This window comes from Mixophyes fleayi, chromosome 4 (assembly GCF_038048845.1).
Source record: "Mixophyes fleayi isolate aMixFle1 chromosome 4, aMixFle1.hap1, whole genome shotgun sequence".
Lineage (NCBI taxonomy): Eukaryota > Metazoa > Chordata > Amphibia > Anura > Limnodynastidae > Mixophyes > Mixophyes fleayi.
In genome coordinates, this window is record NC_134405.1 from 35,609,177 (window position 1) to 35,634,258 (window position 25,082).

At 41.3% G+C, this 25,082-nt stretch overlaps 1 protein-coding gene across 1 annotated transcript in view; it reads left to right on the forward strand.

Annotated features, from left to right (window-relative positions):
- Window positions 1–25,082, forward strand: part of LOC142151187 (DENN domain-containing protein 1B-like) — a 57,614-nt gene that overhangs the window by 19,458 nt on the left and 13,074 nt on the right. Inside the window, exons 3-20 of the mRNA XM_075206554.1 lie at window positions 87–130; window positions 774–823; window positions 1,687–1,803; window positions 3,238–3,307; window positions 3,402–3,482; window positions 4,650–4,703; window positions 6,560–6,670; window positions 8,105–8,205; window positions 8,292–8,337; window positions 8,514–8,615; window positions 10,153–10,278; window positions 11,296–11,397; window positions 14,774–14,861; window positions 15,345–15,385; window positions 15,983–16,054; window positions 16,140–16,196; window positions 18,326–18,433; window positions 19,248–19,306. Coding sequence (XP_075062655.1) covers window positions 87–130; window positions 774–823; window positions 1,687–1,803; window positions 3,238–3,307; window positions 3,402–3,482; window positions 4,650–4,703; window positions 6,560–6,670; window positions 8,105–8,205; window positions 8,292–8,337; window positions 8,514–8,615; window positions 10,153–10,278; window positions 11,296–11,397; window positions 14,774–14,861; window positions 15,345–15,385; window positions 15,983–16,054; window positions 16,140–16,196; window positions 18,326–18,433; window positions 19,248–19,306 — 1,429 coding nt within the window. The remainder of the gene's footprint in view (window positions 1–86; window positions 131–773; window positions 824–1,686; window positions 1,804–3,237; window positions 3,308–3,401; window positions 3,483–4,649; window positions 4,704–6,559; window positions 6,671–8,104; window positions 8,206–8,291; window positions 8,338–8,513; window positions 8,616–10,152; window positions 10,279–11,295; window positions 11,398–14,773; window positions 14,862–15,344; window positions 15,386–15,982; window positions 16,055–16,139; window positions 16,197–18,325; window positions 18,434–19,247; window positions 19,307–25,082) is intronic.

Consider the following 25,082-nt stretch of genomic DNA (forward strand, 5'->3'; position numbering starts at 1 on the left):
TTACATCAGAAGCCCCACACACTCTTCCATATTGTAAATTCTTCTCTGTTATTTAATCATTTTACAGTGTTCATTTTTAATTTCAGATCCGGTGTTAAACAGACAGTTCCCTGAACATTTTGATGACCAGGTGAGAAGATAGATTTTATATATATATATATTTATATAGATGGCTTCTGCCTATTTATCAAAGCTCCCCCCCTTCCTGGTGATGACTATCAGTAGCTATCCATGGCGGTAACCTTCATTGGTGGCCTCCCGCGATGTCCTGTTGGTCATGGACAGCAGCTGTACAAGTGACACCGCTGTCCTCTGATTGCTGACAGTAGGATGATGTCAGCCAGGGGGGCAGCAAAGAAAACTTTTTTTTTTTTAAATAAATACATAACTAAGAGGACTACAGAACAATAGACATAATAACAAAAAGCCACGTCTGGGTGCCGATGAAAGAAGTTTATCCACAATGAGAGTTGGGAGGGGGGTGTCCGACCTCAACTCTAAATTACAGTGTAAAGGTAAAGCTGTCCAGTATCTGTGTGCTACATACAACAGCAGACAGTATTTTCCCTGCAGGCAAAAAAAGAAAAGAAATGCATTTGCACCCCTATAATGAGGGCCGCAAGGTAGCAGAAAAGAAGGATCGTGAGAATTGTCCCAAAGAACTGACAGTTGACACAGGAAACTCACAACTGCACATTAATATACAGTATATTGACACATGTGTATTACTAAGATATATAATATATATAATGATGTCTCTGATCATACCCTAGGACTCTGTTACAACGCTCACAAAGTTCTGCTTTCCCTTCCATGTGGAAAGGTAAACACCACAATATCTGACTCTCGCTGAGTCTTCTGTGTTTCCCTTTTTCTTTCTAAGCATCTTATTCACTGCCCAACCTCCCGGTGGTAGTCAGCGTCTCGATGCTGACTGCCCGGACAAGACTTACCCTGACGTCTTGACACTAAAGGGCTCCTTCCCAACCAGGCTCCAGGACGAGTGATGTGCCAACTGGCTGGAAGCAATCGTGATGAATGAAGAAGCCAGCGCGACTTGATGACGTCACTGGCAACTGTGACGCTGGTATCAGTGCTGTTAAGGGGGCAATGTAAGTATGCGGGCATGGACAATGTACAACGCTTTGTACAATGTCCAATGTACAGTGTCGCGGTTGCCAGTGACGTCATCAAGTTGCGCCGTCTTCTTCATTCATTGCGATTGCTTCCAGTCGGTTGGCACATCAGTCGCCCCGGATCCTGGTCGGGAAGAAGCCTTTCGGTGTCAAGACGTAGGGGTAAGTCTTGTCGGAATAATCACCATCATTATTCCGTACCCCACCTCAACCTCCTGACCTTCTCTATAATTCCCTTCATCACCCACCACTGTGTATTATTACCCATTGTCACTCTCATTCCTCTCTCTTTCTATCTTTTTGTGCCCTCTTTCTGTTCACTGTCTTCCTCTCTTGTCTCTCACTTTCCTGTGTCTGTTCTGTCTCCTCTTTCTTTTCTCTCCATCTCCTCTCTCTGTCTATCCTTTCTCTTAACTTCCTCTTTCCTGTGTCTGTTCTGTCTTCTTGCTCTTCTCTATTTCAGTCTGTTTTGTCTTTCTGCCTCTACTCTCTCTCTCCCACTCACTTCCATTGTATCACCATAACTCTACCCCTTGTCCCTGTGGTCTAGATGGCAGAACTCCTCAGTCCAGCACTTCAGTTTCACTCTGACCGATCTCCAGGGCTACCAGCGTTTTGGGTTTTGTCGCCTGTCTGTACAGGCGAAAAACTGCACCTGTATCCTGAGGTAAGTGTTACTGTACCCCTGAAGGAATCCAGGAATAAATCTGTATTTGTATCAATACCAGTATCAGATATGCCTGAGATGCTTGTGTTTGCACAAGAGCATTTCAAGGTGCCTTCTTGCCGGTCCTTTGGATTGCCTCCGTAAAAGGGGAATACTTTTACGAGTTTGCAGATCCACTTCAAAATGGAAAAAAGTAAATATACCACTTCAAAATGTAACCTACTATTACTTTAGGACCACCTCTTTCATTAATTTAAACTTTTACAAGTTAGTTCAGTCTCAGTTACATATTAAATGAATCAAGAATGTAAGGTAATAAGTTTACTCTTTTTATAACATGTTACTTTTATGTGTTTGAATGTTTTTTTTCACATTAGAAGTATATAGAAATTACTTTTCCATGTTATTGCAACTGTATGGTGCAATATGCATCCCACTGAAATTATAAGACCAGACCTGCGGGTTTGAAAAAATGAAGATGTTGCCTATAGCAACCAGATTCTAGTTATCATTTGCTTAGTACATTCTACAAAATGACAGCTAGAATGTGATTGGTTGCTATAGGCAACATCTCCACTTTTTCAAACCCGCAGTTTAGTAAATATACCCCCTGATATCCGACACATCAGAGGATGTGAAAATATCCAGTCCTTTACGGGGAGAAAAAACGCTGTTCTCCCTCATGTAAAACAAAGAATACTCTTATAAATTCACATCCTGTTTAGCTAATGTAAATAATGCTGTACTGCAAAAATAAATCTTGTGTTTGCTCATATATACATAAGCAGGCACATTCAGGCCCTTAATCCACATCCATGAAAAGCCACCTCCCAATCTATCCAACTCTTCCCATCAGAGGATGCAAACTTGTGCACCGCTGGATGTCAACATCTTGGCCCATAAATCTATGTATCTGGGTACATTGGCACTGCACTGTTTGTAGCGCCTGTAGTACAAGAAACCTGTTAGATAAAGAGCAGGTCTGGCCACCATATAGCTCTCCACGTGTTGCAAAACTACAAGTCCCAGCATGCCATGCTAGCTATCAGCTGTTTATCTACTGGCAAAGCATGCTGGGGCTTGTAGTTTCACAATACCTGCAGAGCAACAGGTTAGCCAGGCCTGATATACAAGTTTATCTGCAGCTCACGGAGAACTTGAAGTATAATATTGGTTTAATGCACAGAGAATCTATTACTTGTAAAGATGCATCAACATGATAACTTTATAGCTACAGACCAAGGAAATAACAAATCTGTAGGTCGTGAAGACTATGAAATACAGATCAGTATGCAGCCCACTGAAATGAGTAGGGTTGGCTTTATCTGCAGGACAATGAGTCCATGATACAATGAAATTGAGGGATATATTTGCTCAGCAGTTCTATTCTATTCCTTATGAATTACTGTACCACTGTATCTCTTTTTGTTTTAGCTGTCTGCCATGGTTTGAATTTTTCTACAAACTTCTTAACCATATTGCAGAGTACTTGGTGAAGGATCAGGTGACGTATCTCTTCTCTATCTATATTATCCTTCCATGTGTCCATTACATGTTGTCTCCATCCTCTCACACTGTGTCCTCTTCCTCCCGGACAGATCACCGAGATAACTGACACCCTGCAGTCTCTTTATGACCATCCAGTGCCGGAGGTGCACATGGCTCTGAACCTAGACATGGTGGGTGCTTTATTATCATCTGACAAGAGTACAGGAACTGAACGGGAAATCTAACAGTATACAGTCATGGCCAAAAAAAGTTTTGAGAATGACACAAGAATTGGTTTTCACAAAGTTTTCTGCTTCAGTATTTTTAGACCTTTTTGTCAGATATTGCTATGGTATACTGAAGTAAAATTGCAAGCATTTCATAAGCGTCAAAGGATTTTATTGACAATTACATTAAGTTTATGCAAAGAGTCAATTTTGCCTAAGAACAAAGCGATGAATAAAGAATGGTACCAAAACATCCTCCAAGAGCAACTTCTCCCAACCATCCAAGAACAGTTTGGTGATGAACGATGCCCTTTCCATCATGATTGAGCACCTTGCCATAAGGCAAAAGTGATATGTAAGTGGCTCAGGGATCAAAACATCAAAATTTTGGGTCCATGGCCAGGAAACTCCCCAGACCTTAATGACATTGAGAACTTGTGGTTAATCCTCAAGAAGCGAGTGGACAAAACCCCCCCCCCACAAATTATGACAAACTCCAAGCATTGATTAGGCAAGATTGGGCGGCCATCAGTCAGTATGTGGCCCAGAAGTTGATTGACAGCATGCCAGGGCGAATTGCAGAGGTCTTCAAAAAGAAGGGTCAACACTGCAAATACTGACTATTTGCATAAACTTAATGTAAATGTCAATAAAAGCCTCTGACACTTATGAAATGCTTGTAATGTTACTTCAGTATACCATAGCAACATCTGACAAAAAGGTCTAAAAACACTGAAGCAGCAAACTTTGCAAAAACCAATACTTGTGTAATTCTCAAAACTCTTTGCCATGACTGTACACATCAATGTATAGCTCACACAATATGGGGGGAAATAACCTTACATACCTTTCTGATCATTGGATGTATAATTTTTTATTAAGGATTTTTGTTATCAAGCACAGGTGAATTTATATGTTTTAATAGATTATCGATTACACTACATTTTTACACTGAGTGAACTCATAGAAACATGACCTGTTGGGACATGAGAACCATCATATAGAAACGTGAAACCGAGAGTCCCTCATGCAGTCAATTTGTGAAATGTAACAGCTTGATGTATGGTGTCTCACAGTGCCCGAGATACAGGGTATCATAATATATGTATCTGTTTTTCTGTTTACCCCCAGTTTTCATATTTTGTTGCTCCGGACCCAGCAAAACTTCCATCAATTCCAGAAAATGTGAGTCACTTTTTTAGTTATTTTCAACTTCCTTTCTGGTGGACTGTCTCTTGTTGTTACTTCCTCTCTGATGGACTGTCTCTTGTTGTTACTTCCTCTCTGATGAACTGTCTCTTGTTGTTACTTCCTCTCTGATGGACTGTCTCTTGTTGTTACTTCCTCTCTGGTGGACTGTCTCTTGTTGTTACTTCCTCTCTGCTGAACTGTCTCTTGTTGTTACTTCCTCTCTGATGGACTGTCTCTTGTTGTTACTTCCTCTCTGATGGACTGTCTCTTGTTGTTACTTCCTCTCTGATGAACTGTCTCTTGTTGTTACTTCCTCTCTGATGAACTGTCTCTTGTTGTTACTTCCTCTCTGATGGACTGTCACTTTCTCTTACTTCCTCTATCTCAGATGTGTGCAAGCTGCAGGTCGGGACCAAAGCAGGGTTCCAGAATCTGTTTTTGGGTCCCCCAATTGTCAGATGAGCAATACATTCTAATGGGAATTGCCTCCTGGTAGTTTCCACAAGTCACACAGTCGCAGAACAATGATACAATGGGCTCCCAGGACAACACTAACACTTGGACTCACAGAATAATAATAACACTGACACCTGGTGTCACAGAACATAAGCACACCGACACTTGTACTCACAGAACAATAGCGCACTGATACTTGTGGTCTCAGAACATTCTCCCTGTGTTTGTGTGGGTTTCCTCCGGGTGCTCCGGTTTCCTCCCACACTTCAAAAACATACTAGTAGGTTAATTGGCTGCTATCAAATTTATTCTAGTCTCTCTCCCTATGTCTATGTCTGTGTGTGTGTGTGAGTTAGGAAATTTAAACTGTAAGCTCCAATGGGGCAGGGACTGATGTCAATGAGTTCTCTGTACATCGCTGCGGAATTAGTGGCCCTATATAAATAGATGATGATGATGATAATTGAGTACTGACACTTGGGAGTCAAAGAATAATGATAACACCTACACTTGAGGACACAGAACAATGGTACCATGACGGAGATCACAGACCAATGGTGATCTGACACTTGAGGTCACAGAATACTTACGCACTGACAGTTGGAACAATGACACACTGATACTTGGAATCCCACAACAATGGCACACTGACACTTAGGGTCCCAGAACAATTGAGCACTGACATTTGAGCTCAGAGAATAACGATAACACTTACACTTGAGAACGCAAAACAATGGTGCCATGTTGGGATTTACAGAACAATGGCAATCTGACACTTGGGGTAACAAAACATTTATACACTGACACTTGGAATCCTGGAACAATGGCACACTGACACTTCGGGTTCCAGAATAAGGGAGCACTAACAACTGTGGTCAAAGAATAATGATAACACTTACACTTGATAACGCAGAACAATGATGCCATGATTGGATTCACAGACCAATGGCTATGTGAGACTTGGGGTCACAGAACACTTACACACGGACACTTGGGTCTAATCTGAAAAAAGTTGACCACTGGTCTATCTCATGTTGTCAATTTTTCACTTCCTCTCTCTATTGATCTGTCTTGTTCCTTGCTGTCTAAGATATTGTGTGACCTTTTTGTCAGTCCCTTTCAGCTTGACCCTGGTGGTCTCTCGCTTTCACTACTGTAGTAGTTTCTTTCTGTCTGGAGACATTGGGATATATCTTACAAATGATGCAAAGTGCACAAATGTTGAATATCCCACAGCAACCTATCCAATTATAACTGTCATTCTTCCACTACAATTCACAAAATCAATGCTTATCTGCATATTTCACCACGTAATTAGATATATCTAATCGTGTCTATTTAGTATTTTCTCTGAGACCGTCACAAATTCTCTATCCTCTGGTGTCTTTTCTCAGAGAAATCTCACAGAGTTCCTTGTTGCTGTCCAAGTGGACACGATGCTGCAGTTATATGCCAGCCTGCTGTGCGAAAGGAGGATCCTCATTACTTCCAGCAAACTCAGCACCGTAAGTGTTATACCGCTGTCGTCATCATGGGTATAATGCCCCTTCTTATATACTCCCCTGCCACCTTTACCAGTACTACACTGCTCTTGTAACTGCTATATATTGTCCATCCCTGATGTTGTAGTACTGTTTTAACCCCTATTGTAACTATGGTAATATAAAAAAATATAATAATATATAAACATCAAAAATGACAACAAGAGTCAAATTTGACCCATAAGCACCATCAAATGGAGGGATGGTAAAGTTTCTTAAATAGAAATTTCAAGTGCAGTGGTGTAAGTGGATAGGGGGAAGCACAAGGATTAAGGGGTATATTTACTAAACTGCGGGTTTGGAAAAGTGGAGATGTTGCCTATAGCAACCAATCAGATTCTTGCTTTCATTTATTTAGTTCAAAATGACAGCTACAATCTCATTGGTTGCTATAGGCAACATCTCCACTTTTTCAAACCTGCAGTTTAGTAAATATACCCCTAAGTCTTATGTAGGTGAAGTCTCAAGTAGAAGTATGACATTAAGGATAACATGACTGATAGTGCTTAGTGGTACAAGAGGGGAGAGTTCACAGGAGGCATATAGTTACTTATTAACAGCATAGAAATGGTGCTAATAATCAGTTGATTTTGAGTCGATGGCAAGAACTATAAAGAGACAACAAAAGAGGGCTTAACACAAGCACTCTATATACTCCAAATCGTATAGGGAGTGAGGAGGAGGTAGAAAACGGAAAGAAGACACAATGGTTTATACAATGAGAACCAGGATTTGGCAAAGTATTTTTGGCTCATAGTTCAAACAAGAAGTGACTAACTGACTGTATTGATGGCGAAATATAAATTTAAAATAGCTAATAGGAAGAATTGCCTCTTATATTTAGCAGCTGAAGATTTTTAGGATCTTTAGTATGTTTCAGTAAGGAAAACCCATATTTTGGGTTTGCAACTAAGAATAAGTGTCAACATAAGCATTGAAGAAGTATTGATGTAAACCACAAGAGGTAGATTGGAAGTGAAGATGGAGCAAGAGGTGGCTGCTTTAGGTTAGAAGTAATCAAGGTAACGCTTGCAGGGAGAGGAAACAACCCAAAGAAGAAGAAGAAATGTAATAATGATGTTAGCCAAAAAAAAAAAAAAAATAACAAAGTTGAATAGAAAAAGTAAAAACTTAAATAAAAAAAACTTAAAAAATAAAAACTTAAAAAATAAAATTTAATTTGATGGGGATCAAGGGATCAGGTAATATGCGAGGAGGAAAGAAAGGCAGAAGCTTTATCATCAACCACAGGACCATTTATAGAGTGGAATAGAGAGTAGAGTACTTGGGATATTGTGATAGAATATCCTGATTGTTAGTGTTTCTTTTATATACTGTAACAGAGAAGGATGGTTCCATGGATACTAACATGCATGTGTGACGTGTCTTCTCTCCCAGCTGACAGCGTGTGTACACGCCTCCGCAGCCCTCCTGTATCCCATGTATTGGCAGCATATCTACATCCCTACACTACCACCCCATCTCCTGGATTACTGCGGGTCAGTCACTCAGTGTATGGCGATGTCATTTTGTTTTTCTATCCCTCTACTCTTACCCTGACCCCAGCTTATCCATTCTTTCCCAGGGCCCCTATGCCTTATCTGATTGGCGTTCACAGCAGTCTGATTGAGGTCAGTGGATCACTCCTCACTTTATATCATGTATGCCAATAAACAGTAAACATTTCTTAGGTATAAAAATGATATCTTTATATCTTTTGGTGCTGGTGGGTCTACATCTACAGGGATGGGTAACCTTGTGCCAATAAAGAGGTTTGTGAATTTACTGACCCGTCTCCCTTCTACAGAAAGTCAATGTTGGAGCTCTGGAAGATGTTGTAGTATTCGATATGGACACAAACAACCTGGAGACTCCGTTCCAAGACCTGGACAATCTGCCCCCACATGTGGTAAGAACAGTAGCTGATTTCTCAGTAAAGAAATATATAAGCCTCTGCCCATGGACAATCATATGCCTAGATAGTCTATGATCCGCTTACCATTTCATAGGCAAACTGAAGGGGGGTTCTAGTGCCTGGAAACCCCCCTCCAAGCCTGGGGCACTGTATAATTGAGGTGGCTGGACCCTGTTTCCGCTTCACACAGCTCTGCTTGAAAAGGGAGAGCTGCGTGCACATAACAGTAGTGCATGCAGGGCTGGATTAGCCCGAGGTCTAACAGGGCTATAGCCAGGGGCCTCGGGCATCCAGGGGGCCCTTCAAAGTCCTCAGCAGCATTATTGATTGGTCCGGGGGCGCCCCCAGCCCGATCAATGCTGCTGAGCACTGTCAGTGCAGTCTTCCGTCCCCGGCGCTCAGTAATCTGCTTAATGAGGAGATCTCATGAGTGATCTCTTCAGTAAGGAGCTTACAGCGCGCCGGGGACGGAGGACTGCACTGACAGGTAAGTGCTTGGTGGGGCCTCACTGGGGACGGGGGGGCGGCGGTTGGCTCACATTGGGGGCCTCACGGGGGAATGGAGGCGCTCTTAGCCCAGGGGCCTCCATTCCCTTAATCCGGCCCTGAGTGCATGCATCATTGCCCATGTATATTATGGTGATAGGAAGAGTTGGTGAGCAGCCAAGCACTGTCTAAAATTATAGCCATGCCCCTATGCATGCTGGTCACACCCACTGGCGGGGTGGTGTAGATACCCCCCTCTACAAATCCTGCGTTTGCCCCTGCATTTCCTCAGAACAATATTCATCGGTGCCCTAACTCCCAACTGTTTAGTAGCGTAACACTGGTAACCCCGCAGGCCTTCTATGCCTGGTCTACTTCACCAGACACAGTGCTTTTGAATCTGAAAAAGACAAGTGCGCTGACTAGCTAAGCCCCACATATATTAGCAGTGGGTCACCAGATCTGGGATCACAATGCCGGGTATGCAGCAAGCCACTATAGTCTAGTGAAACTCACAGCCTGAGACTTGCTTTTTGGGCAAGAAAAAGTCTTTTATTCTGCCACAAGATCTGGACAGACCCATTCCATCACAAGATAGGTCATGGATCTCCTTTACATTGGTGACGTGGGAGTATGTACACCCCACAGCATGGGCAAGGCAGTATATGTGAATATAATAGTAATCTTTTACTGGTATAGTGCTGGGCAAGACGGATGCAAAAATATCCATAGATGTATGAAACACATTCTCAATGAATGCAGGTGATCAAAGCAAGTTTACAAAAAAACTCTTTTGTACTCCTATATTATGGATCTGGCTTTGTACCTCTACACTGTACCTCTGTGTATGTAACCAGATGTATAAAGTGACTTCCTGTTACACTGTGATAAAATGTCTCACTATACTGACACACAGTCTCCTCCTCCCCAGAACCCATCATCACTGCACCTCAGTGTATGTAACCAGATGTATAAAGTTACTCCCTGTTACACTGTGAGTGTGACACAATTTCTCACTATCTTGACACAGTCTCCTCCTTCCCAGGTCTCTCTGTTGAAGCTGCGTCTGACAAAACAGTCAGCATTTATGGGTGACAGGGTATCCTACGCATTCCTTGGTGCCCAGGCTCTCCTGTTCGGCAGCTACAGGGATGCCCTCATCTGCACTCCGGTATGTGGTACTATTGTTACTTGAACTTACTTTCCTTTATCTCCAGAATGCAGGTGCTCCTTTTTCGGTTATTCTGACCTTTGGTAAAATATGCTAATTAAACGTTCACAGATCTATAAGTGATATACAGTATATTATGTAGCATCATGTTTGTTAAGTTCTGATAGGATACCCCCATATCTGAGAGATGTTTTATTCAAATGTTATTATGTAAGTCGATACCCTACCATATTCTATAATAATCCGGGGCACTCATCCATTGCAGATATAGACAATACTTATTTTGGCTTCTGCCTAACAATGAGCATGGTAGTTGCCTCTTATCAAAGATAAATAAAAAGTGATATTGAATAGTGTATCAAAACAGGAGGTTTCAGCATGTCCTGGATAGGACAGTTACTATTTTGTGTGATTGTATTATGAGTGGAATGTGCCATCTTAATTGTTCTCCTGAAAATTAACAAACTCATGGATATTTACCCTTTCTTCAGTGCCATCCTCCTTATGTAATATTATTATGTTGCTTCCTTTAGAACCTCTGCAATTACCTGTATTCAGTCCACTGACTGTACCTGTGCTAGAGCGCTTTACTGTCAGACTTCCATAGTGGGTTAGAGTGGAGGAAAGATGGCCTTGATTGGTTGGCTGTCTCAGGAAATTCAACCAATTGCAGCCAACACTTGCAGTGATGGTAACAATTATAAAAAAAAGTTATGGATCGTCTGGATGGATGGATGACCTCCAAAATATTATGCAGAATGGTGATACAGCTTTAGTAGAAAATTTTCCTCCCAAGGATATCCACTTAAATGATGTATCATCTATATGTCCAATGGAACTGTGTCCCCAGTAACCAAACTATCAGGAAATATTAATAGCATCAGCTTTGTGAACTTTAGCCATGTCAATAGCTGGTTTATTGATGTTCTCTTGGGGACTTCAAATCATTCTACTCTTTTCTCGTTACTTTACCATTCAATGACTCCTCACTATCTGCTATGGTTCTTGTCCACACAGGGAGAGCCACTTACTTTCTGCCAGGAGACCTTCCTGAACCACAAGTGTAGCTCCATGAGGAACTTCCTGCAGAACGCAGTACACCTTCAGCTCTTCACACAGGTCAGAGAAGCAGCCGCTACGTAAAATGACCAACGCTCTAAACTATCTTTGACAGTGAGAGTAGCACAAGTCAATTGCAGCACACATGCTCATTTGGGGCATCACAGACCTGATTTTATACCCCACGTTACAGGGAAGCAAATCAATTTTGCAGCTTAAGATAGCTGCACCTGAGGGAGTGTAATAGTTTGCAACAGTTTTGTAGGATGATATTGCGTAAAGGAAATAAAGGGCTGGCACATTTACATGAGCAGTCCCTCCTTTGTGGGAGGGGTACAGCCTCCTTCTCCCCACAGAAGAACTTTCATTTCCATCCCGATAATCAGATATTTTCCATCCATTGTTCCTGTGCAGCCCCCCTTCTCTGGAACGACCTCCCTCGTTCCATCCTACTCTGTTCTCCTTCAAACGTGCACTCAAAACTCACCTCTTCCTCAAAGTCTACCAATCATCTACTTAACCCCCACCTCCTTCCTTTAGCTCGTCCTCCCTTCTCTCCTCTTGCCTCAACTGGCTCCTCTTGTGCCTGGTCTGTTTACCCTCCCTTAGGATGTAAGCTCGTATGAGCAGGGCCCCCTCCCCTCCTGTCTCCATACCTGTTCTTCCGCTCCATCTTTACTGCATATGACTAGCCAGAGTTTCTGAAGTATTGGTACTTTTTGTTCATTGTTCTGTATGGTTTCACCCTGTATAGTCTACTGTTAGTACTGTGTGCGGTGCTGCGGATACCTTGTGGCGCCTAACAAATAAATGATAATAATAATAATAATAATATTGTTAATGGGATACATTTTGCACTTTCCAGTTGCACATGCAATAAAGATAGTCCTGATGTCCCCTCGCTCTCATCTTTAATTAATGGCAGTATTTTAGGGCACAGAAAGTAAAATTTAAAATGAATGAAAATAGTAGAAGTTAGTTGGCTTTCGATGATACATTGTTACTGTTTCCACCACATGTTGGAGGTTTACAAGTGAGCCTTAGTGTAGATAATCCCCTGATTGCCTGTTGCTAGAACATTTCAGAACACTGCATAAATATATAGGACCTCATTTAGAGTCGGATGCAAAGTCTGTTTAAGAAATGTAGGAGTGGGAGTGTGCCATAGCTTGGTAGGGTATTACGAGTGGTAAGCAACACCAGTCGCGTCCCACTCGTAATACCCTACCGAGCTGCGAGCAGTTCCTGCAGCTAGCTAACCGCTTGCACCACCTAATTCCTGCCGCACAGCTTTAGCCCTTTTTTGACGTGTGTTGCGTCTGCGCCTCACTGCGACTAGGATGTATTTACATGGTCACGCCTTCACAATTCCGCGTTCCTCCCATTCTCTCGTAGTGAGTCGCTAGCTGTCGCAAGTGTTAATTGCATCCAAGATGCAGGCGGATTTGGTGCTTTCTGCACATTTGTGATAGTGTTTTTGTGTTGGATGCGCCTAAAACGGACTTTGCGTCCAACTCTAAATGAGGTCCATATAGTGAGACGTCCTGTTTAGTTTTGATGAATTTAGTCACCTTCATAAACATGTCCTTAGAGAACTGATTAAGTAAAAAGAATAAAAACATTAATTCAACAAAGGCGGACATCATCTCAATATTGCTGCAACCTTGAGTCACTGAAGTCGGAGGGAGAACAATAACAAATCTAGGCATGACACCACATCATACAGTCATAATATCGTTCTATCATAATGTAAATATTAATTTCTATTAGGAGGTAGGATAGAATACTGAGCATTGTATCCAGCAGACACAGAGATGTACAGCGGAGGTATTGTGCAGATCTGGGCTCATTTTGGATCTACCAAAGACAGAAAATCTTTTGCGATCTACCATAGTACATGACTTAATATGTAGTAAACAAGGCAATTAAATCTAAAGTAACAAACCATTACAATATAGAATTGAATTGAACCTCTTCAATAACAAAACATTCCACAGAAACTCGTTACAGTTTCATCTTAATAGCCCAGACCTCATTACAGTTTCACCTCAGTCAGTGCACCAGAACAGAATAACTAATGTATATTGCTAAGAAACATTATTGACAGGAAACCAATGCACTAATTATACATCCTAAGGCGCGTACCGCTGCAAAGTGGCAGATCAATTGCTGAACTCTTGCATGCCTAGCATCGTGATTAAAAGCAAAACACATCAGCTGGAATCTGGTATATGTGATTTATTGCTGTACTGATGCATCTGAATACCTCTGATTGGCAGACAACAATACAGCTCGCTCACATGGGGACACACAGGGGTATAGAGGGTAAAAATATCCAGACATGCAAATTTAGAATTGTTCGTGTAGCATATAAAACAAGGTAATTGACACTGTGCAATTGTCTGTTCACTACTATCCAGCATACATATCCAGAGAGGTGGTACTGGTACTGTGCTGTTGTCCGTTCACACTGGATAATAACAAACACTGAGTATACTTTCCAGCATACATATCAAGAAGATAGGTGGTACTGCCACTGTGTTAGTCAGAATTACCAAAATACATAAACATGTCTCCATCATGTCACCAGTTACCAGTGCCTTGACAAGTGGCATTCACATTAATAGCAGTTCTGTCAACAAAATTGGGCAGCACGGTGGCTAAGTGGTTAGCACTTCTGCCTCACAGCGCTGGGGTCATGAGTTCAATTCCCGACCATGGTCTTAACTGAGTGGAGTTTGTATGTTCTCCCCGTGTTTGCGTGGGTTTCCTCCGGGTGTTCCGGTTTCCTCCCACACACCAAAAACATACTAGTAGGTTAATTGGCTGCTAACAAAAATTTACCCTAGTCTCTCTCTGTTTGTCTGTGTGTGTATGTTAGGGAATTTAGACTGTAAGCTCCAATGGGACAGGGACTGATGTAAGCGAGTTCTCTGTACAGCGCTATATAAATAAATGGTGATGCTGATGATAATAGCTCCCTCCACTATTTAGGTGAAAGGTTTCCCCAAAAAATATAAAAATAAACCACAGACAATAGGAGAACAACTGAAACACATCACAATGCCATAACCATTGGTGGATAAGTCATTAGCATTATACAATTCGCAAACAAAGAACAATACACGGTGTGAATGTAAAGCCTGTAGCTGTTACATGACATACTGCAATCTCCTAATAAATTATACAAGCCTCAGACACTGCTTCTGATCACTGATGAACCACTAATAGACATTGATACTCGATACTATCCCCCATAGCCTAGAACACTGCTAGCTATTCTGTAGTTTGCTGTTGACTGGCTACAGAAAGCTCATTATCGTCTGCAGACATGGGAAATGCAGATTCCTTTTTTATTACTTCTTATCAATTAAGAGCTGGCAGCAAGGAAAGTCATTAGTTATAAAGATGCCAATTAACCTACATTTCCTCCCAGTTCATAGACAGCCGGCTGGAGAAGCTGAACGCTGGTGAAGAATTCACAGATGTATTTGAGCAGGAAGTTACCAACTGTGGTCTTTCAGGTACTGTGTCCACACCTGGGTACATATCAGGGTCTCTGGGATTCTAGCCAAAATCATGGGGCCTCTAGTCCATTGACTTTTTGCTTCTTGTGTCATTTTTATTTTATGTTGCTTTTACATCCTGTTTGTGACATTCACATGTATAAGTAAAATTTTAAATATTGGTTTAAGTTGCCAGAGTAACATTTTTAGACATTTAATTCAAGCGTGCTGTACTTTCTGATTTTCGGACCAGGTTCAGGAAAAGAAAATCACAATATCACTATTGAACTTCTATTTCTTTCTCTATTTTACTTATTTTAAATCTTCTCATGGAGAATTTGTTTAAAGTTCACAGATATAACTTGCATTAACTAGACAATGTAAGAAAGCCTTATGCTGTAAACTTTATTTACACAGTCTAACACACTGTAGCATATGGTATTATCAATGAAGCACTGTCTCGCAATGTATTGTTATAAATCATTTTCTATTCCCATCTAGGAGTCTCCAAGTCTTATCAGATGTGGCTGGAAAACCTCAAGGTAATATGTGACTCATGTACCATCCCTGTACAGGATATTAATAATGTTTTATATTGCGCTACTAAAATAAAGGTCACAACATTGTGTTTCAATTTTGTGGCAGAGTGATCCAACCAATTTATACCCTTTAAACTTTGTGAACAGAATACTGGGCTACTCTGACCATTAATACTTGATACTGAAAGATTCTTGGGTTCTAAAGCTTTATGGCCAAAGTTCCATGATGTATTTATTTATATTAACCTTTTAAATGAAATAGATAGATGATTATATCCAATCAGGATCATAAGAGCCAACTAGCCACAAGACTATGGCAGCTCTATCCAGGGGGCTGCACTGAAGTGGCTTTATATTTATTTTCTTTATTTAATGAACCTTTATTAATCACCTATGTTCCCAGTATAAAATAGTGGAGGAGTTGCTGTTTGGGAGAGGAGAGTGAGTCTGTAGAACATGGTTACTAATTTTGGGCAAATTCATTGAGAGTACAATGTCAACCCAATTCATATTAATGTATCTGCAAAATCTTCCAAGTATGTCATATACAGCACAATTTCATTAACGTGCCTGTCATTTCTGTCTATTTTCTTCACCCAGAAAGGAGGTGGAACGTTGATCAATAACATGAAGAACCGGACACACCCCACAGTCAGGAACATGCTGAGATATGTAAGTGGCAAATCAACCTAGTGTCCACATTATCTCAGCTATGCTTAGGATGCGTCTATTAAGTTCTTTTTTTTTCTTCTCTCAGGCTAAAGGACAAGCCAAAACAGGTCTGCAAGGAATGAAGAGGCGCATTAAACACAAGGTAAACACTCACAGTTTAATCATCTCTGTTAGAAACTAGTGGTGCAGTCTCCGCCCACGTGGAAAGTGTCTTATAATTATTATTGCAGGTTCCAACTCACCTGATTCCCTCCAAAATTCTTCCATGGTAGCTGAATGCTTCATAACTTTCACAGATTTTTATGGTGCATTTGTCTAGTGTCAGAGCATGTTATTGCATTCAATCTTCATCTTCTACTCATCCTAGTTGTCCCCACTTTGCTTAATCCAGGGTTTCCCAAACCCAGTCCTCGGGGCTCCCTAACAGTGCATGTTTTCCATATCTCCTTGCTGGAGCACAGGTGTATTTATTACTGCCTGACACATTGTAACAGATCCACAGGTGGTCCTAATTATGTCACATGTGATCCAGAAAACCTGCACTGTTGGGGAGCCCTGAGGACTGGGTTTGGGAAACCCTGGCTTAATCAATTAGACAATCAGAATACTCACAACATGAGCATAACTACCAGGGTAGCAATGCCCTCTCAGAATGCTATGCGTGCGAGCCAGCATTCTAGTCTTCCAAAATGAAATTCCGTCCAGAAGTGACGAGTACTCTGTGTTCTGATCCACTCTGAGCAGGATGTGCAGAATTGTGAAGGTCCGGTAAAGTGAGTGGGTGGAGGGGAAGGTGCCCCTCCCAAGAAACATTGTGGCCCCCATTCAAATTTTGCTATGTGACGCACAAGTTCCTAGATATACCCCTGGCTTACAGAATAGCCAATCATATCATCCAAATGTTCACAGCAGCACAGATCATTTCAATGTGTGTTCTCATCTTGTGACGGTATTAACCCGTACACTTGTGTGACTGTGTAAGTAAGGACATGGTTGCATGTGACAGGGTCAGTGTCATGATATAAAAGAAAGGAATTAGATAGTGGAAATAGCAGGGTTATCCAACAGCACTGTAGTCATGTCAATCTCCTGACATAGAAACATAGAATTCGACGACAGATAAGAACCACTTGGCCCATCTAGTCTGCTCAATTTTTAACCTATGGTAGCCTCAAACCCTATTTGATCTTTTAATCTTTGTAAGGATATCCTTATGTCTATCTCAAGCATGTTTAAACTGCTCTACTGCATTAGCCTCAGCCACCTCTGATGGGAGGCTAGTCCACTTATCCACTACCCTTTATGTGAAGTAGTTTTTCCTCAAATTTCCTCTGAACCTACTTCCCTCCAGTCTCAGTGCATGTCCTCGTGTTCTAATATTTCTTTTCCTTTGAAGAATGTTTCCAGTCTGTACACTGTTAAAACCATTGATATATTTGAACGTTTCTATCATGTCCCTCCGTTCCCTTCTCTGCTCCAAAATACACATATTAAGAACTTTTAGTCTTTCCAGGTAAGTTTTGTGCAGTAGGCCATGCACCATTTTAGTTGCCTTTCTTTGTACAGTCTCTAATGTATTTATATCCTTCTGGAGATAAGGCCTGCAGCATTGAAAGTAGTATTCTAGATGAGGCCGTACCAATGACCTATACAGTGGTATTATTACTTCTTTATTTCCTCTCCCTATGCAACCAAGCATCTCACGTGCCTTCCTCATTGCTTTGTTACATTGCTTACCTGCCTTTAAGTCCCCTGAAATAGTGACTCCTAGATCACTTTCCTCCTCAGTAGTTTCCATTATAGTTCCCTTAATACTATATTTAGTATATGGGTTTTGAGACCCAAGTGCATGATTTTGCATTTGTTTGGCATCAAACTGTAGTTGCCACTCTCTTGACTATTATGCTAGTCTACCTAGATCATCCAATCATTTGTTTTACCCCTCCTGGTGTGTCTACACTGTTGCATAAGTTTGTGTCATTTGCAAAAAGGCATACTTTCCCTTCTATACCATTTGCAACGTCGCCAATAAAGATATTAAAAATCACTGGTCCAAGTACAGATCCTTGGGAGACTCCACTGGTAACCTTTCCCTCCTGTGAATGCACTCCATTTACTATAACTCTCTGCAAGAAGATTGTGGTGTCAGATGAACCTCTACATGAAACAAAGTTTATACATCCAACTTCTTTTGGCCATGTCAACAATAATATATCAATGGTTCAGCCATCTTTGCTTCCGACTGGCATTTTGACTTGTGTTCCACACCAGGGACAGCATCAGATGCAGCGTGTGGGTTCATTCAAAGCAGACAGAACTCCTACCCAGAACCACGAGAGACTGCAGGACCGGCTGCCCATCACAGAGCACTTTGGACAGGTAAGAGAAAGTGGCAGCGTGGTTGGGGGATTTACAGCATTCAGAATAGAAGATTAATTGCCCCATCAATCAATCAGGGCCGGAAGTGATTGGTAACAACATGGCAGACAATCACATGAGCAACAGTGCTTAGGGAAGTGACTATGAGATAATATAACAGTGAGTGATAACTAGATAGTGACAGAGAACATATAGGAGGATGAACACACAAAGGGAAAGAGAGAGCAGTGTTTCACTGATGAGGGGCAACAGTGTCCAGCATACAAGCAATGTACTGAACAGTTTGAAATTGTATTAGTAATATGAACGTATATATCTACGCATTCTTAAAAATCTAAATGAATCTGTCTCTCTAAGGCTCATTTATGAATGTGCAAAATTGCAGTGTATTGTAACGCCATGCACCTGCTTTCACGGTCTTATGAGTAAACAAATGAATATGAGGGCCACGTCCGTAGGGGTGCAAGAGTAAACACTCTGTTATGGGAAGATGGGATATTTCTTACAGAGTGTAGATGAGGGGGTATAGTTACTAAACTGCAGGTTTGAAATAGTGGAGATGTTGCCTATAGCACCCAATCAGATTCTAGCTGTCATTTTGTAGAATGTACTAAATAAATGACAGCTAGAATCTGATTGGTTGCTATAGGCAACATCTCCACTTTTTCAAACCCGCAGCTTAGTAAATCTAGCCCTAAGTTTTGGGGTAAGATTCTATTTCAATGAAAACAAAGGGAAAAGAAGGCAAAGAAGGAAATAAAGCACAGGTCTGTTTTGTTGAGGTTTCTAAATGAGCATTACGGTCTCCTTGCAGTCTCGTCCCAAGAGACCAGGGAAGGGGTACGCAGAGGGGAACCCCTGGGAATGCCAGAGGTGAGTGAATAATTCTAGGATTCAATAAGCAATCCACCATAATACAGAAAAGTATATCTAAAGCACATAAGAACTTAAATAACACTAAATCACCCATGTAACCTTTTATTATTACAGCAACCCAGCTCCTGAGTGTCCTATTATACAAACCCAGCTCCTGAGTGTCTTATTACCCCTGTAACATCTTATTACAGTAACCCAGCTCCTGAGTGTCTTATTACCCCTGTAACATCTTATTACAGTAACCCAGCTCCTGAGTGTCTTATTACCCCTGTAACATCTTATTACAGTAACCCAGCTCCTGAGTGTCTTATTACCCCTGTAACATATTATTACAGTAACCCAGCTCCTGGATGTCTTATTACCTCTGTAACATCTTATTACAGTAACCCAGCTCCTGAGTGTCTTATTACAGTAACCCAGCTCCTGAGTGTCTTTTTACCTCTGTAACATCTTATTACAGTAACCCAGCTCCTGGGTGTCTTATTACCCCTGTAACATCTTATTACAGTAACCCAGCTCCTGAGTGTCTTATTACAGTAACCCAGCTCCTGAGTGTCTTATTACCCCTGTAACATCTTATTACAGTAACCCAGCTCCTGGGTGTCTTATTACCCCTGTAACATCTTATTACAGTAACCCAGCTCCTGAGTGTCTTATTACCTCTGTAACATCTTATTACAGTAACCCAGCTCCTGGGTGTCTTATTACCCCTGTAACATCTTATTACAGTAACCCAGCTCCTGAGTGTCTTATTACCCCCTGTAACATCTTATTACAGTAACCCAGCTCCTGAGTGTCTTATTACCCCTGTAACATCTTATTACAGTAACCCAGCTCCTGAGTGTCTTATTACCCCTGTAACATCTTATTACAGTAACCCAGCTCCTGAGTGTCTTTTTACCTCTGTAACATCTTATTACAGTAACCCAGCTCCTGGGTGTCTTATTACCCCTGTAACATCTTATTACAGTAACCCAGCTCCTGAGTGTCTTGTGTCTTATTACCTCTGTAACATCTTATTACAGTAACCCAGCTCCTGAGTGTCTTATTACCCCTGTAAAATCTTATTACAGTAACCCAGCTCCTGAGTGTCTTATTACCCCTGTAACATCTTATTACAGTAACCCCGCTCCTGAGTGTCTTATTACCCCTGTAACATCTTATTACAGTAACCCCGCTCCTGAGTGTCTTATTACCCCTGTAACATCTTATTACAGTAACCCAGCTCCTGAGTGTCTTATTACCCCTGTAACATCTTATTACAGTAACCCAGCTCCTGAGTGTCTTATTACCCCTGTAACATCTTATTACAGTAACCCAGCTCCTGAGTGTCTTATTACCCTGTAACATCTTATTACAGTAACCCAGCTCCTGAGTGTCTTATTACCCCTGTAACATCTTATTACAGTAACCCAGCTCCTGAGTGTCTTATTACCCCTGTAACATCTTATTACAGTAACCCAGCTCCTGAGTGTCTTATTACCCCTATAACATCTTATTACAGTAACCCAGCTCCTGAGTGTCTTATTACCCCTGTAACATCTTATTACAGTAACCCAGCTCCTGAGTGTCTTATTACCTTTTAACATCTTATTACAGTAACCCAGCTCCTGAGTGTCTTATTACCTCTGTAACATCTTATTACAGTAACCCAGCTCCTGAGTGTCTTATTACCCCTGTAACATCTTATTACAGTAACCCAGCTCCTGAGTGTCTTATTACCTCTGTAACATCTTATTACAGTAACCCAGCTCCTGAGTCTTATTACCCCTATAACATCTTATTACAGTAACCCAGCTCCTGAGTGTCTTATTACCCCTGTAACATCTTATTACAGTAACCCAGCTCCTGAGTGTCTTATTACCTCTGTAACATCTTATTACAGTAACCCAGCTCCTGAGTGTCTTATTACCCCTGTAACATCTTATTACAGTAACCCAGCTCCTGAGTGTCTTATTACCCCTGTAACATCTTATTACAGTAACCCAGCTCCTGAGTGTCTTATTACCCCTGTAACATCTTATTACAGTAACCCAGCTCCTGAGTGTCTTATTACCCCTGTAACATCTTATTACAGTAACCCAGCTCCTGAGTGTCTTATTACCTCTGTAACATCTTATTACAGTAACCCAGCTCCTGAGTGTCTTATTACCTCTGTAACATCTTATTACAGTAACCCAGCTCCTGAGTGTCTTATTACCCCTGTAACATCTTATTACAGTAACCCAGCTCCTGAGTGTCTTATTACCTCTAACATCTTATTACAGTAACCCCGCTCCTGAGTGTCTTTTTACCTCTGTAACATATTATTACAGTAACCCAGCTCCTGAGTGTCTCATTACCCTGTAATATCTTATTACAGTAACCCAGCTCCTGAGTGTCTTTTTACCTCTGTAACATATTATTACAGTAACCCAGCTCCTGGGTGTCTTTTTACCTCTGTAACATCTTATTACAGTAACCCAGCTCCTGAGTGTCTTATTACCCTGTAATATCGTATTACAGTAACCCAGCTCCTGAGTGTCTTATTACCCCTGTAACATCTTATTACAGTAACCCAGCTCCCGAGTGTCCTATTACCCCTGTAACATCTTATTACAGTAACCCAGCTCCCGAGTGTCTTATTACCCCTGTAACATCTTATTACAGTAACCCAGCTCCTGAGTGTCTTATTACCTCTGTAACATCTTATTACAGTAACCCAGCTCCTGAGTGTCTTATTACCTCTGTAACATCTTATTACAGTAACCCAGCTCCTGAGTGTCTTATTACCCCTGTAACATCTTATTACAGTAACCCAGCTCCTGAGTGTCTTATTACCCCTGTAACATCTTATTACAGTAACCTAGCTCCTGAGTGTCTTATTACCCCTGTAACATCTTATTACAGTAACCCAGCTCCTGAGTGTCTTATTACCACTGTAACATCTTATTACAGTAACCCAGCTCCTCAGTGTCTTATTACCCCTGTAACATCTTATTACAGTAACCCAGCTCCTGAGTGTCTTATTACCCCTGTAACATCTTATTACAGTAACCCAGCTCCTGAGTGTCTTATTACCCCTGTAACATCTTATTACAGTAACCTAGCTCCTGAGTGTCTTATTACTCCTGTAACATCTTATTACAGTAACCCAGCTCCTGAGTGTCTTATTACCCCTGTAACATCTTATTACAGTAACCCAGCTCCTGAGTGTCTTATTACCCCTGTAACATCTTATTACAGTAACCCAGCTCCTGAGTGTCTTATTACCCCTGTAACATCTTATTACAGTAACCCAGCTCCTGGGTGTCTTATTACCCCCTGTAACATCTTATTACAGTAACCCAGCTCCTGAGTGTCTTATTACCCCTGTAACATCTTATTACAGTAACCCAGCTCCTGAGTGTCTTATTAACCCTGTAACATCTTATTACAGTAACCCAGCTCCTGGGTGTCTTATTACCTCTGTAACATCTTATTACAGTAACCCAGCTCCTGAGTGTCTTATTACCCCCTGTAACATCTTATTACAGTAACCCAGCTCCTGAGTGTCTTATTACCCCTGTAACATCTTATTACAGTAACCCAGCTCCTGAGTGTCTTATTAACCCTGTAACATCTTATTACAGTAACCCAGCTCCTGAGTGTCTTATTAACCCTGTAACATCTTATTACAGTAACCCAGCTCCTGGGTGTCTTATTACCTCTGTAACATCTTATTACAGTAACCCAGCTCCTGGGTGTCTTATTACCTCTGTAACATCTTATTACAGTAACCCAGCTCCTGGGTGTCTTATTACCTCTGTAACATCTTATTACAGTAACCCAGCTCCTGAGTGTCTTATTACCCTGTAACATCTTATTACAGTAACCCAGCTCCTGGGTGTCTTATTACCCCTGTAACATATTATTACAGTAACCCAGCTCCTGAGTGTCTTATTACCCCTGTAATATCATATTACAGTAACCCAGCTCCTGAGTGTCTTATTACCCCTGTAACATCTTATTACAGTAACCCAGCTCCTGAGAGTCTTATTACCCCTGTAACATCTTATTACAGTAACCCAGCTCCTGAGTGTCTTATTACCCCTGTAACATCTTATTACAGTAACCCAGCTCCTGAGTGTCTTATTAACCCTGTAACATCTTATTACAGTAACCCAGCTCCTGGGTGTCTTATTACCTCTGTAACATCTTATTACAGTAACCCAGCTCCTGGGTGTCTTATTACCTCTGTAACATCTTATTACAGTAACCCAGCTCCTGGGTGTCTTATTACCCCTGTAACATCTTATTACAGTAACCCAGCTCCTGAGTGTCTTATTACCCCTATAACATCTTATTACAGTAACCCAGCTCCTGAGTGTCTTATTACCCCTGTAACATCTTATTACAGTAACCCAGCTCCTGAGTGTCTTATTACCCCTGTAACATCTTATTACAGTAACCCCGCTCCTGAGTGTCTTATTACCTCTGTAACATCTTATTACAGTAACCCAGCTCCTGGGTGTCTTATTACCTCTGTAACATCTTATTACAGTAACCCAGCTCCTGAGTGTCTTATTACCCTGTAACATCTTATTACAGTAACCCAGCTCCTGGGTGTCTTATTACCCCTGTAACATATTATTACAGTAACCCAGCTCCTGAGTGTCTTATTACCCCTGTAATATCATATTACAGTAACCCAGCTCCTGAGTGTCTTATTACCCCTGTAATATCATATTACAGTAACCCAGCTCCTGAGTGTCTTATTACCCCTGTAACATCTTATTACAGTAACCCAGCTCCTGAGTGTCTTATTACCCCTGTAACATCTTATTACAGTAACCCAGCTCCTGAGTGTCTTATTACCCTGTAACATCTTATTACAGTAACCCAGCTCCTGAGTGTCTTATTACCCTGTAACATCTTATTACAGTAACCTAGCTCCTGAGTGTCTTATTACCCCTGTAACATCTTATTACAGTAAACCAGCTCCTGAGTGTCTTATTACCCCTGTAACATCTTATTACAGTAAACCAGCTCCTGAGTGTCTTATTACCCCTGTAACATCTTATTACAGTAACCCAGCTCCTGAGTGTCTTATTACCTCTGTAACATCTTATTACAGTAACCCAGCTCCTGAGTGTCTTATTACCCCTGTAACATCTTATCACAGTAACCCAGCTCCTGAGTGTCTTATTACCCCTGTAACATCTTATTACAGTAACCTAGCTCCTCAGTGTCTTATTACCCCTGTAACATCTTATTACAGTAACCCAGCTCCTGAGTGTCTTATTACCCCTGTAACATCTTATTACAGTAACCTAGCTCCTCAGTGTCTTATTACCCCTGTAACATCTTATTACAGTAACCTAGCTCCTCAGTGTCTTATTACCCCTGTAACATCTTATTACAGTAACCCAGCTCCTGAGTGTCTTATTACCCTGTAACATCTTATTACAGTAACCCAGCTCCTGAGTGTCTTATTACCTCTGTAACATATTATTACAGTAACCCAGCTCCTGAGTGTCTTATTACCCCTGTAACATCTTATTACAGTAACCCAGCTCCTGAGTCTTATTACCCCTGTAACATCTTATTACAGTAACCCAGCTCCTGAGTGTCTTATTACCTCTGTAACATATTATTACAGTAACCCAGCTCCTGAGTGTCTTATTACCTCTGTAACATCTTATTACAGTAACCCAGCTCCTCAGTGTCTTATTACCCCTGTAACATCTTATTACAGTAACCCAGCTCCTGAGTGTCTTATTACCCCTGTAACATCTTATTACAGTAACCCAGC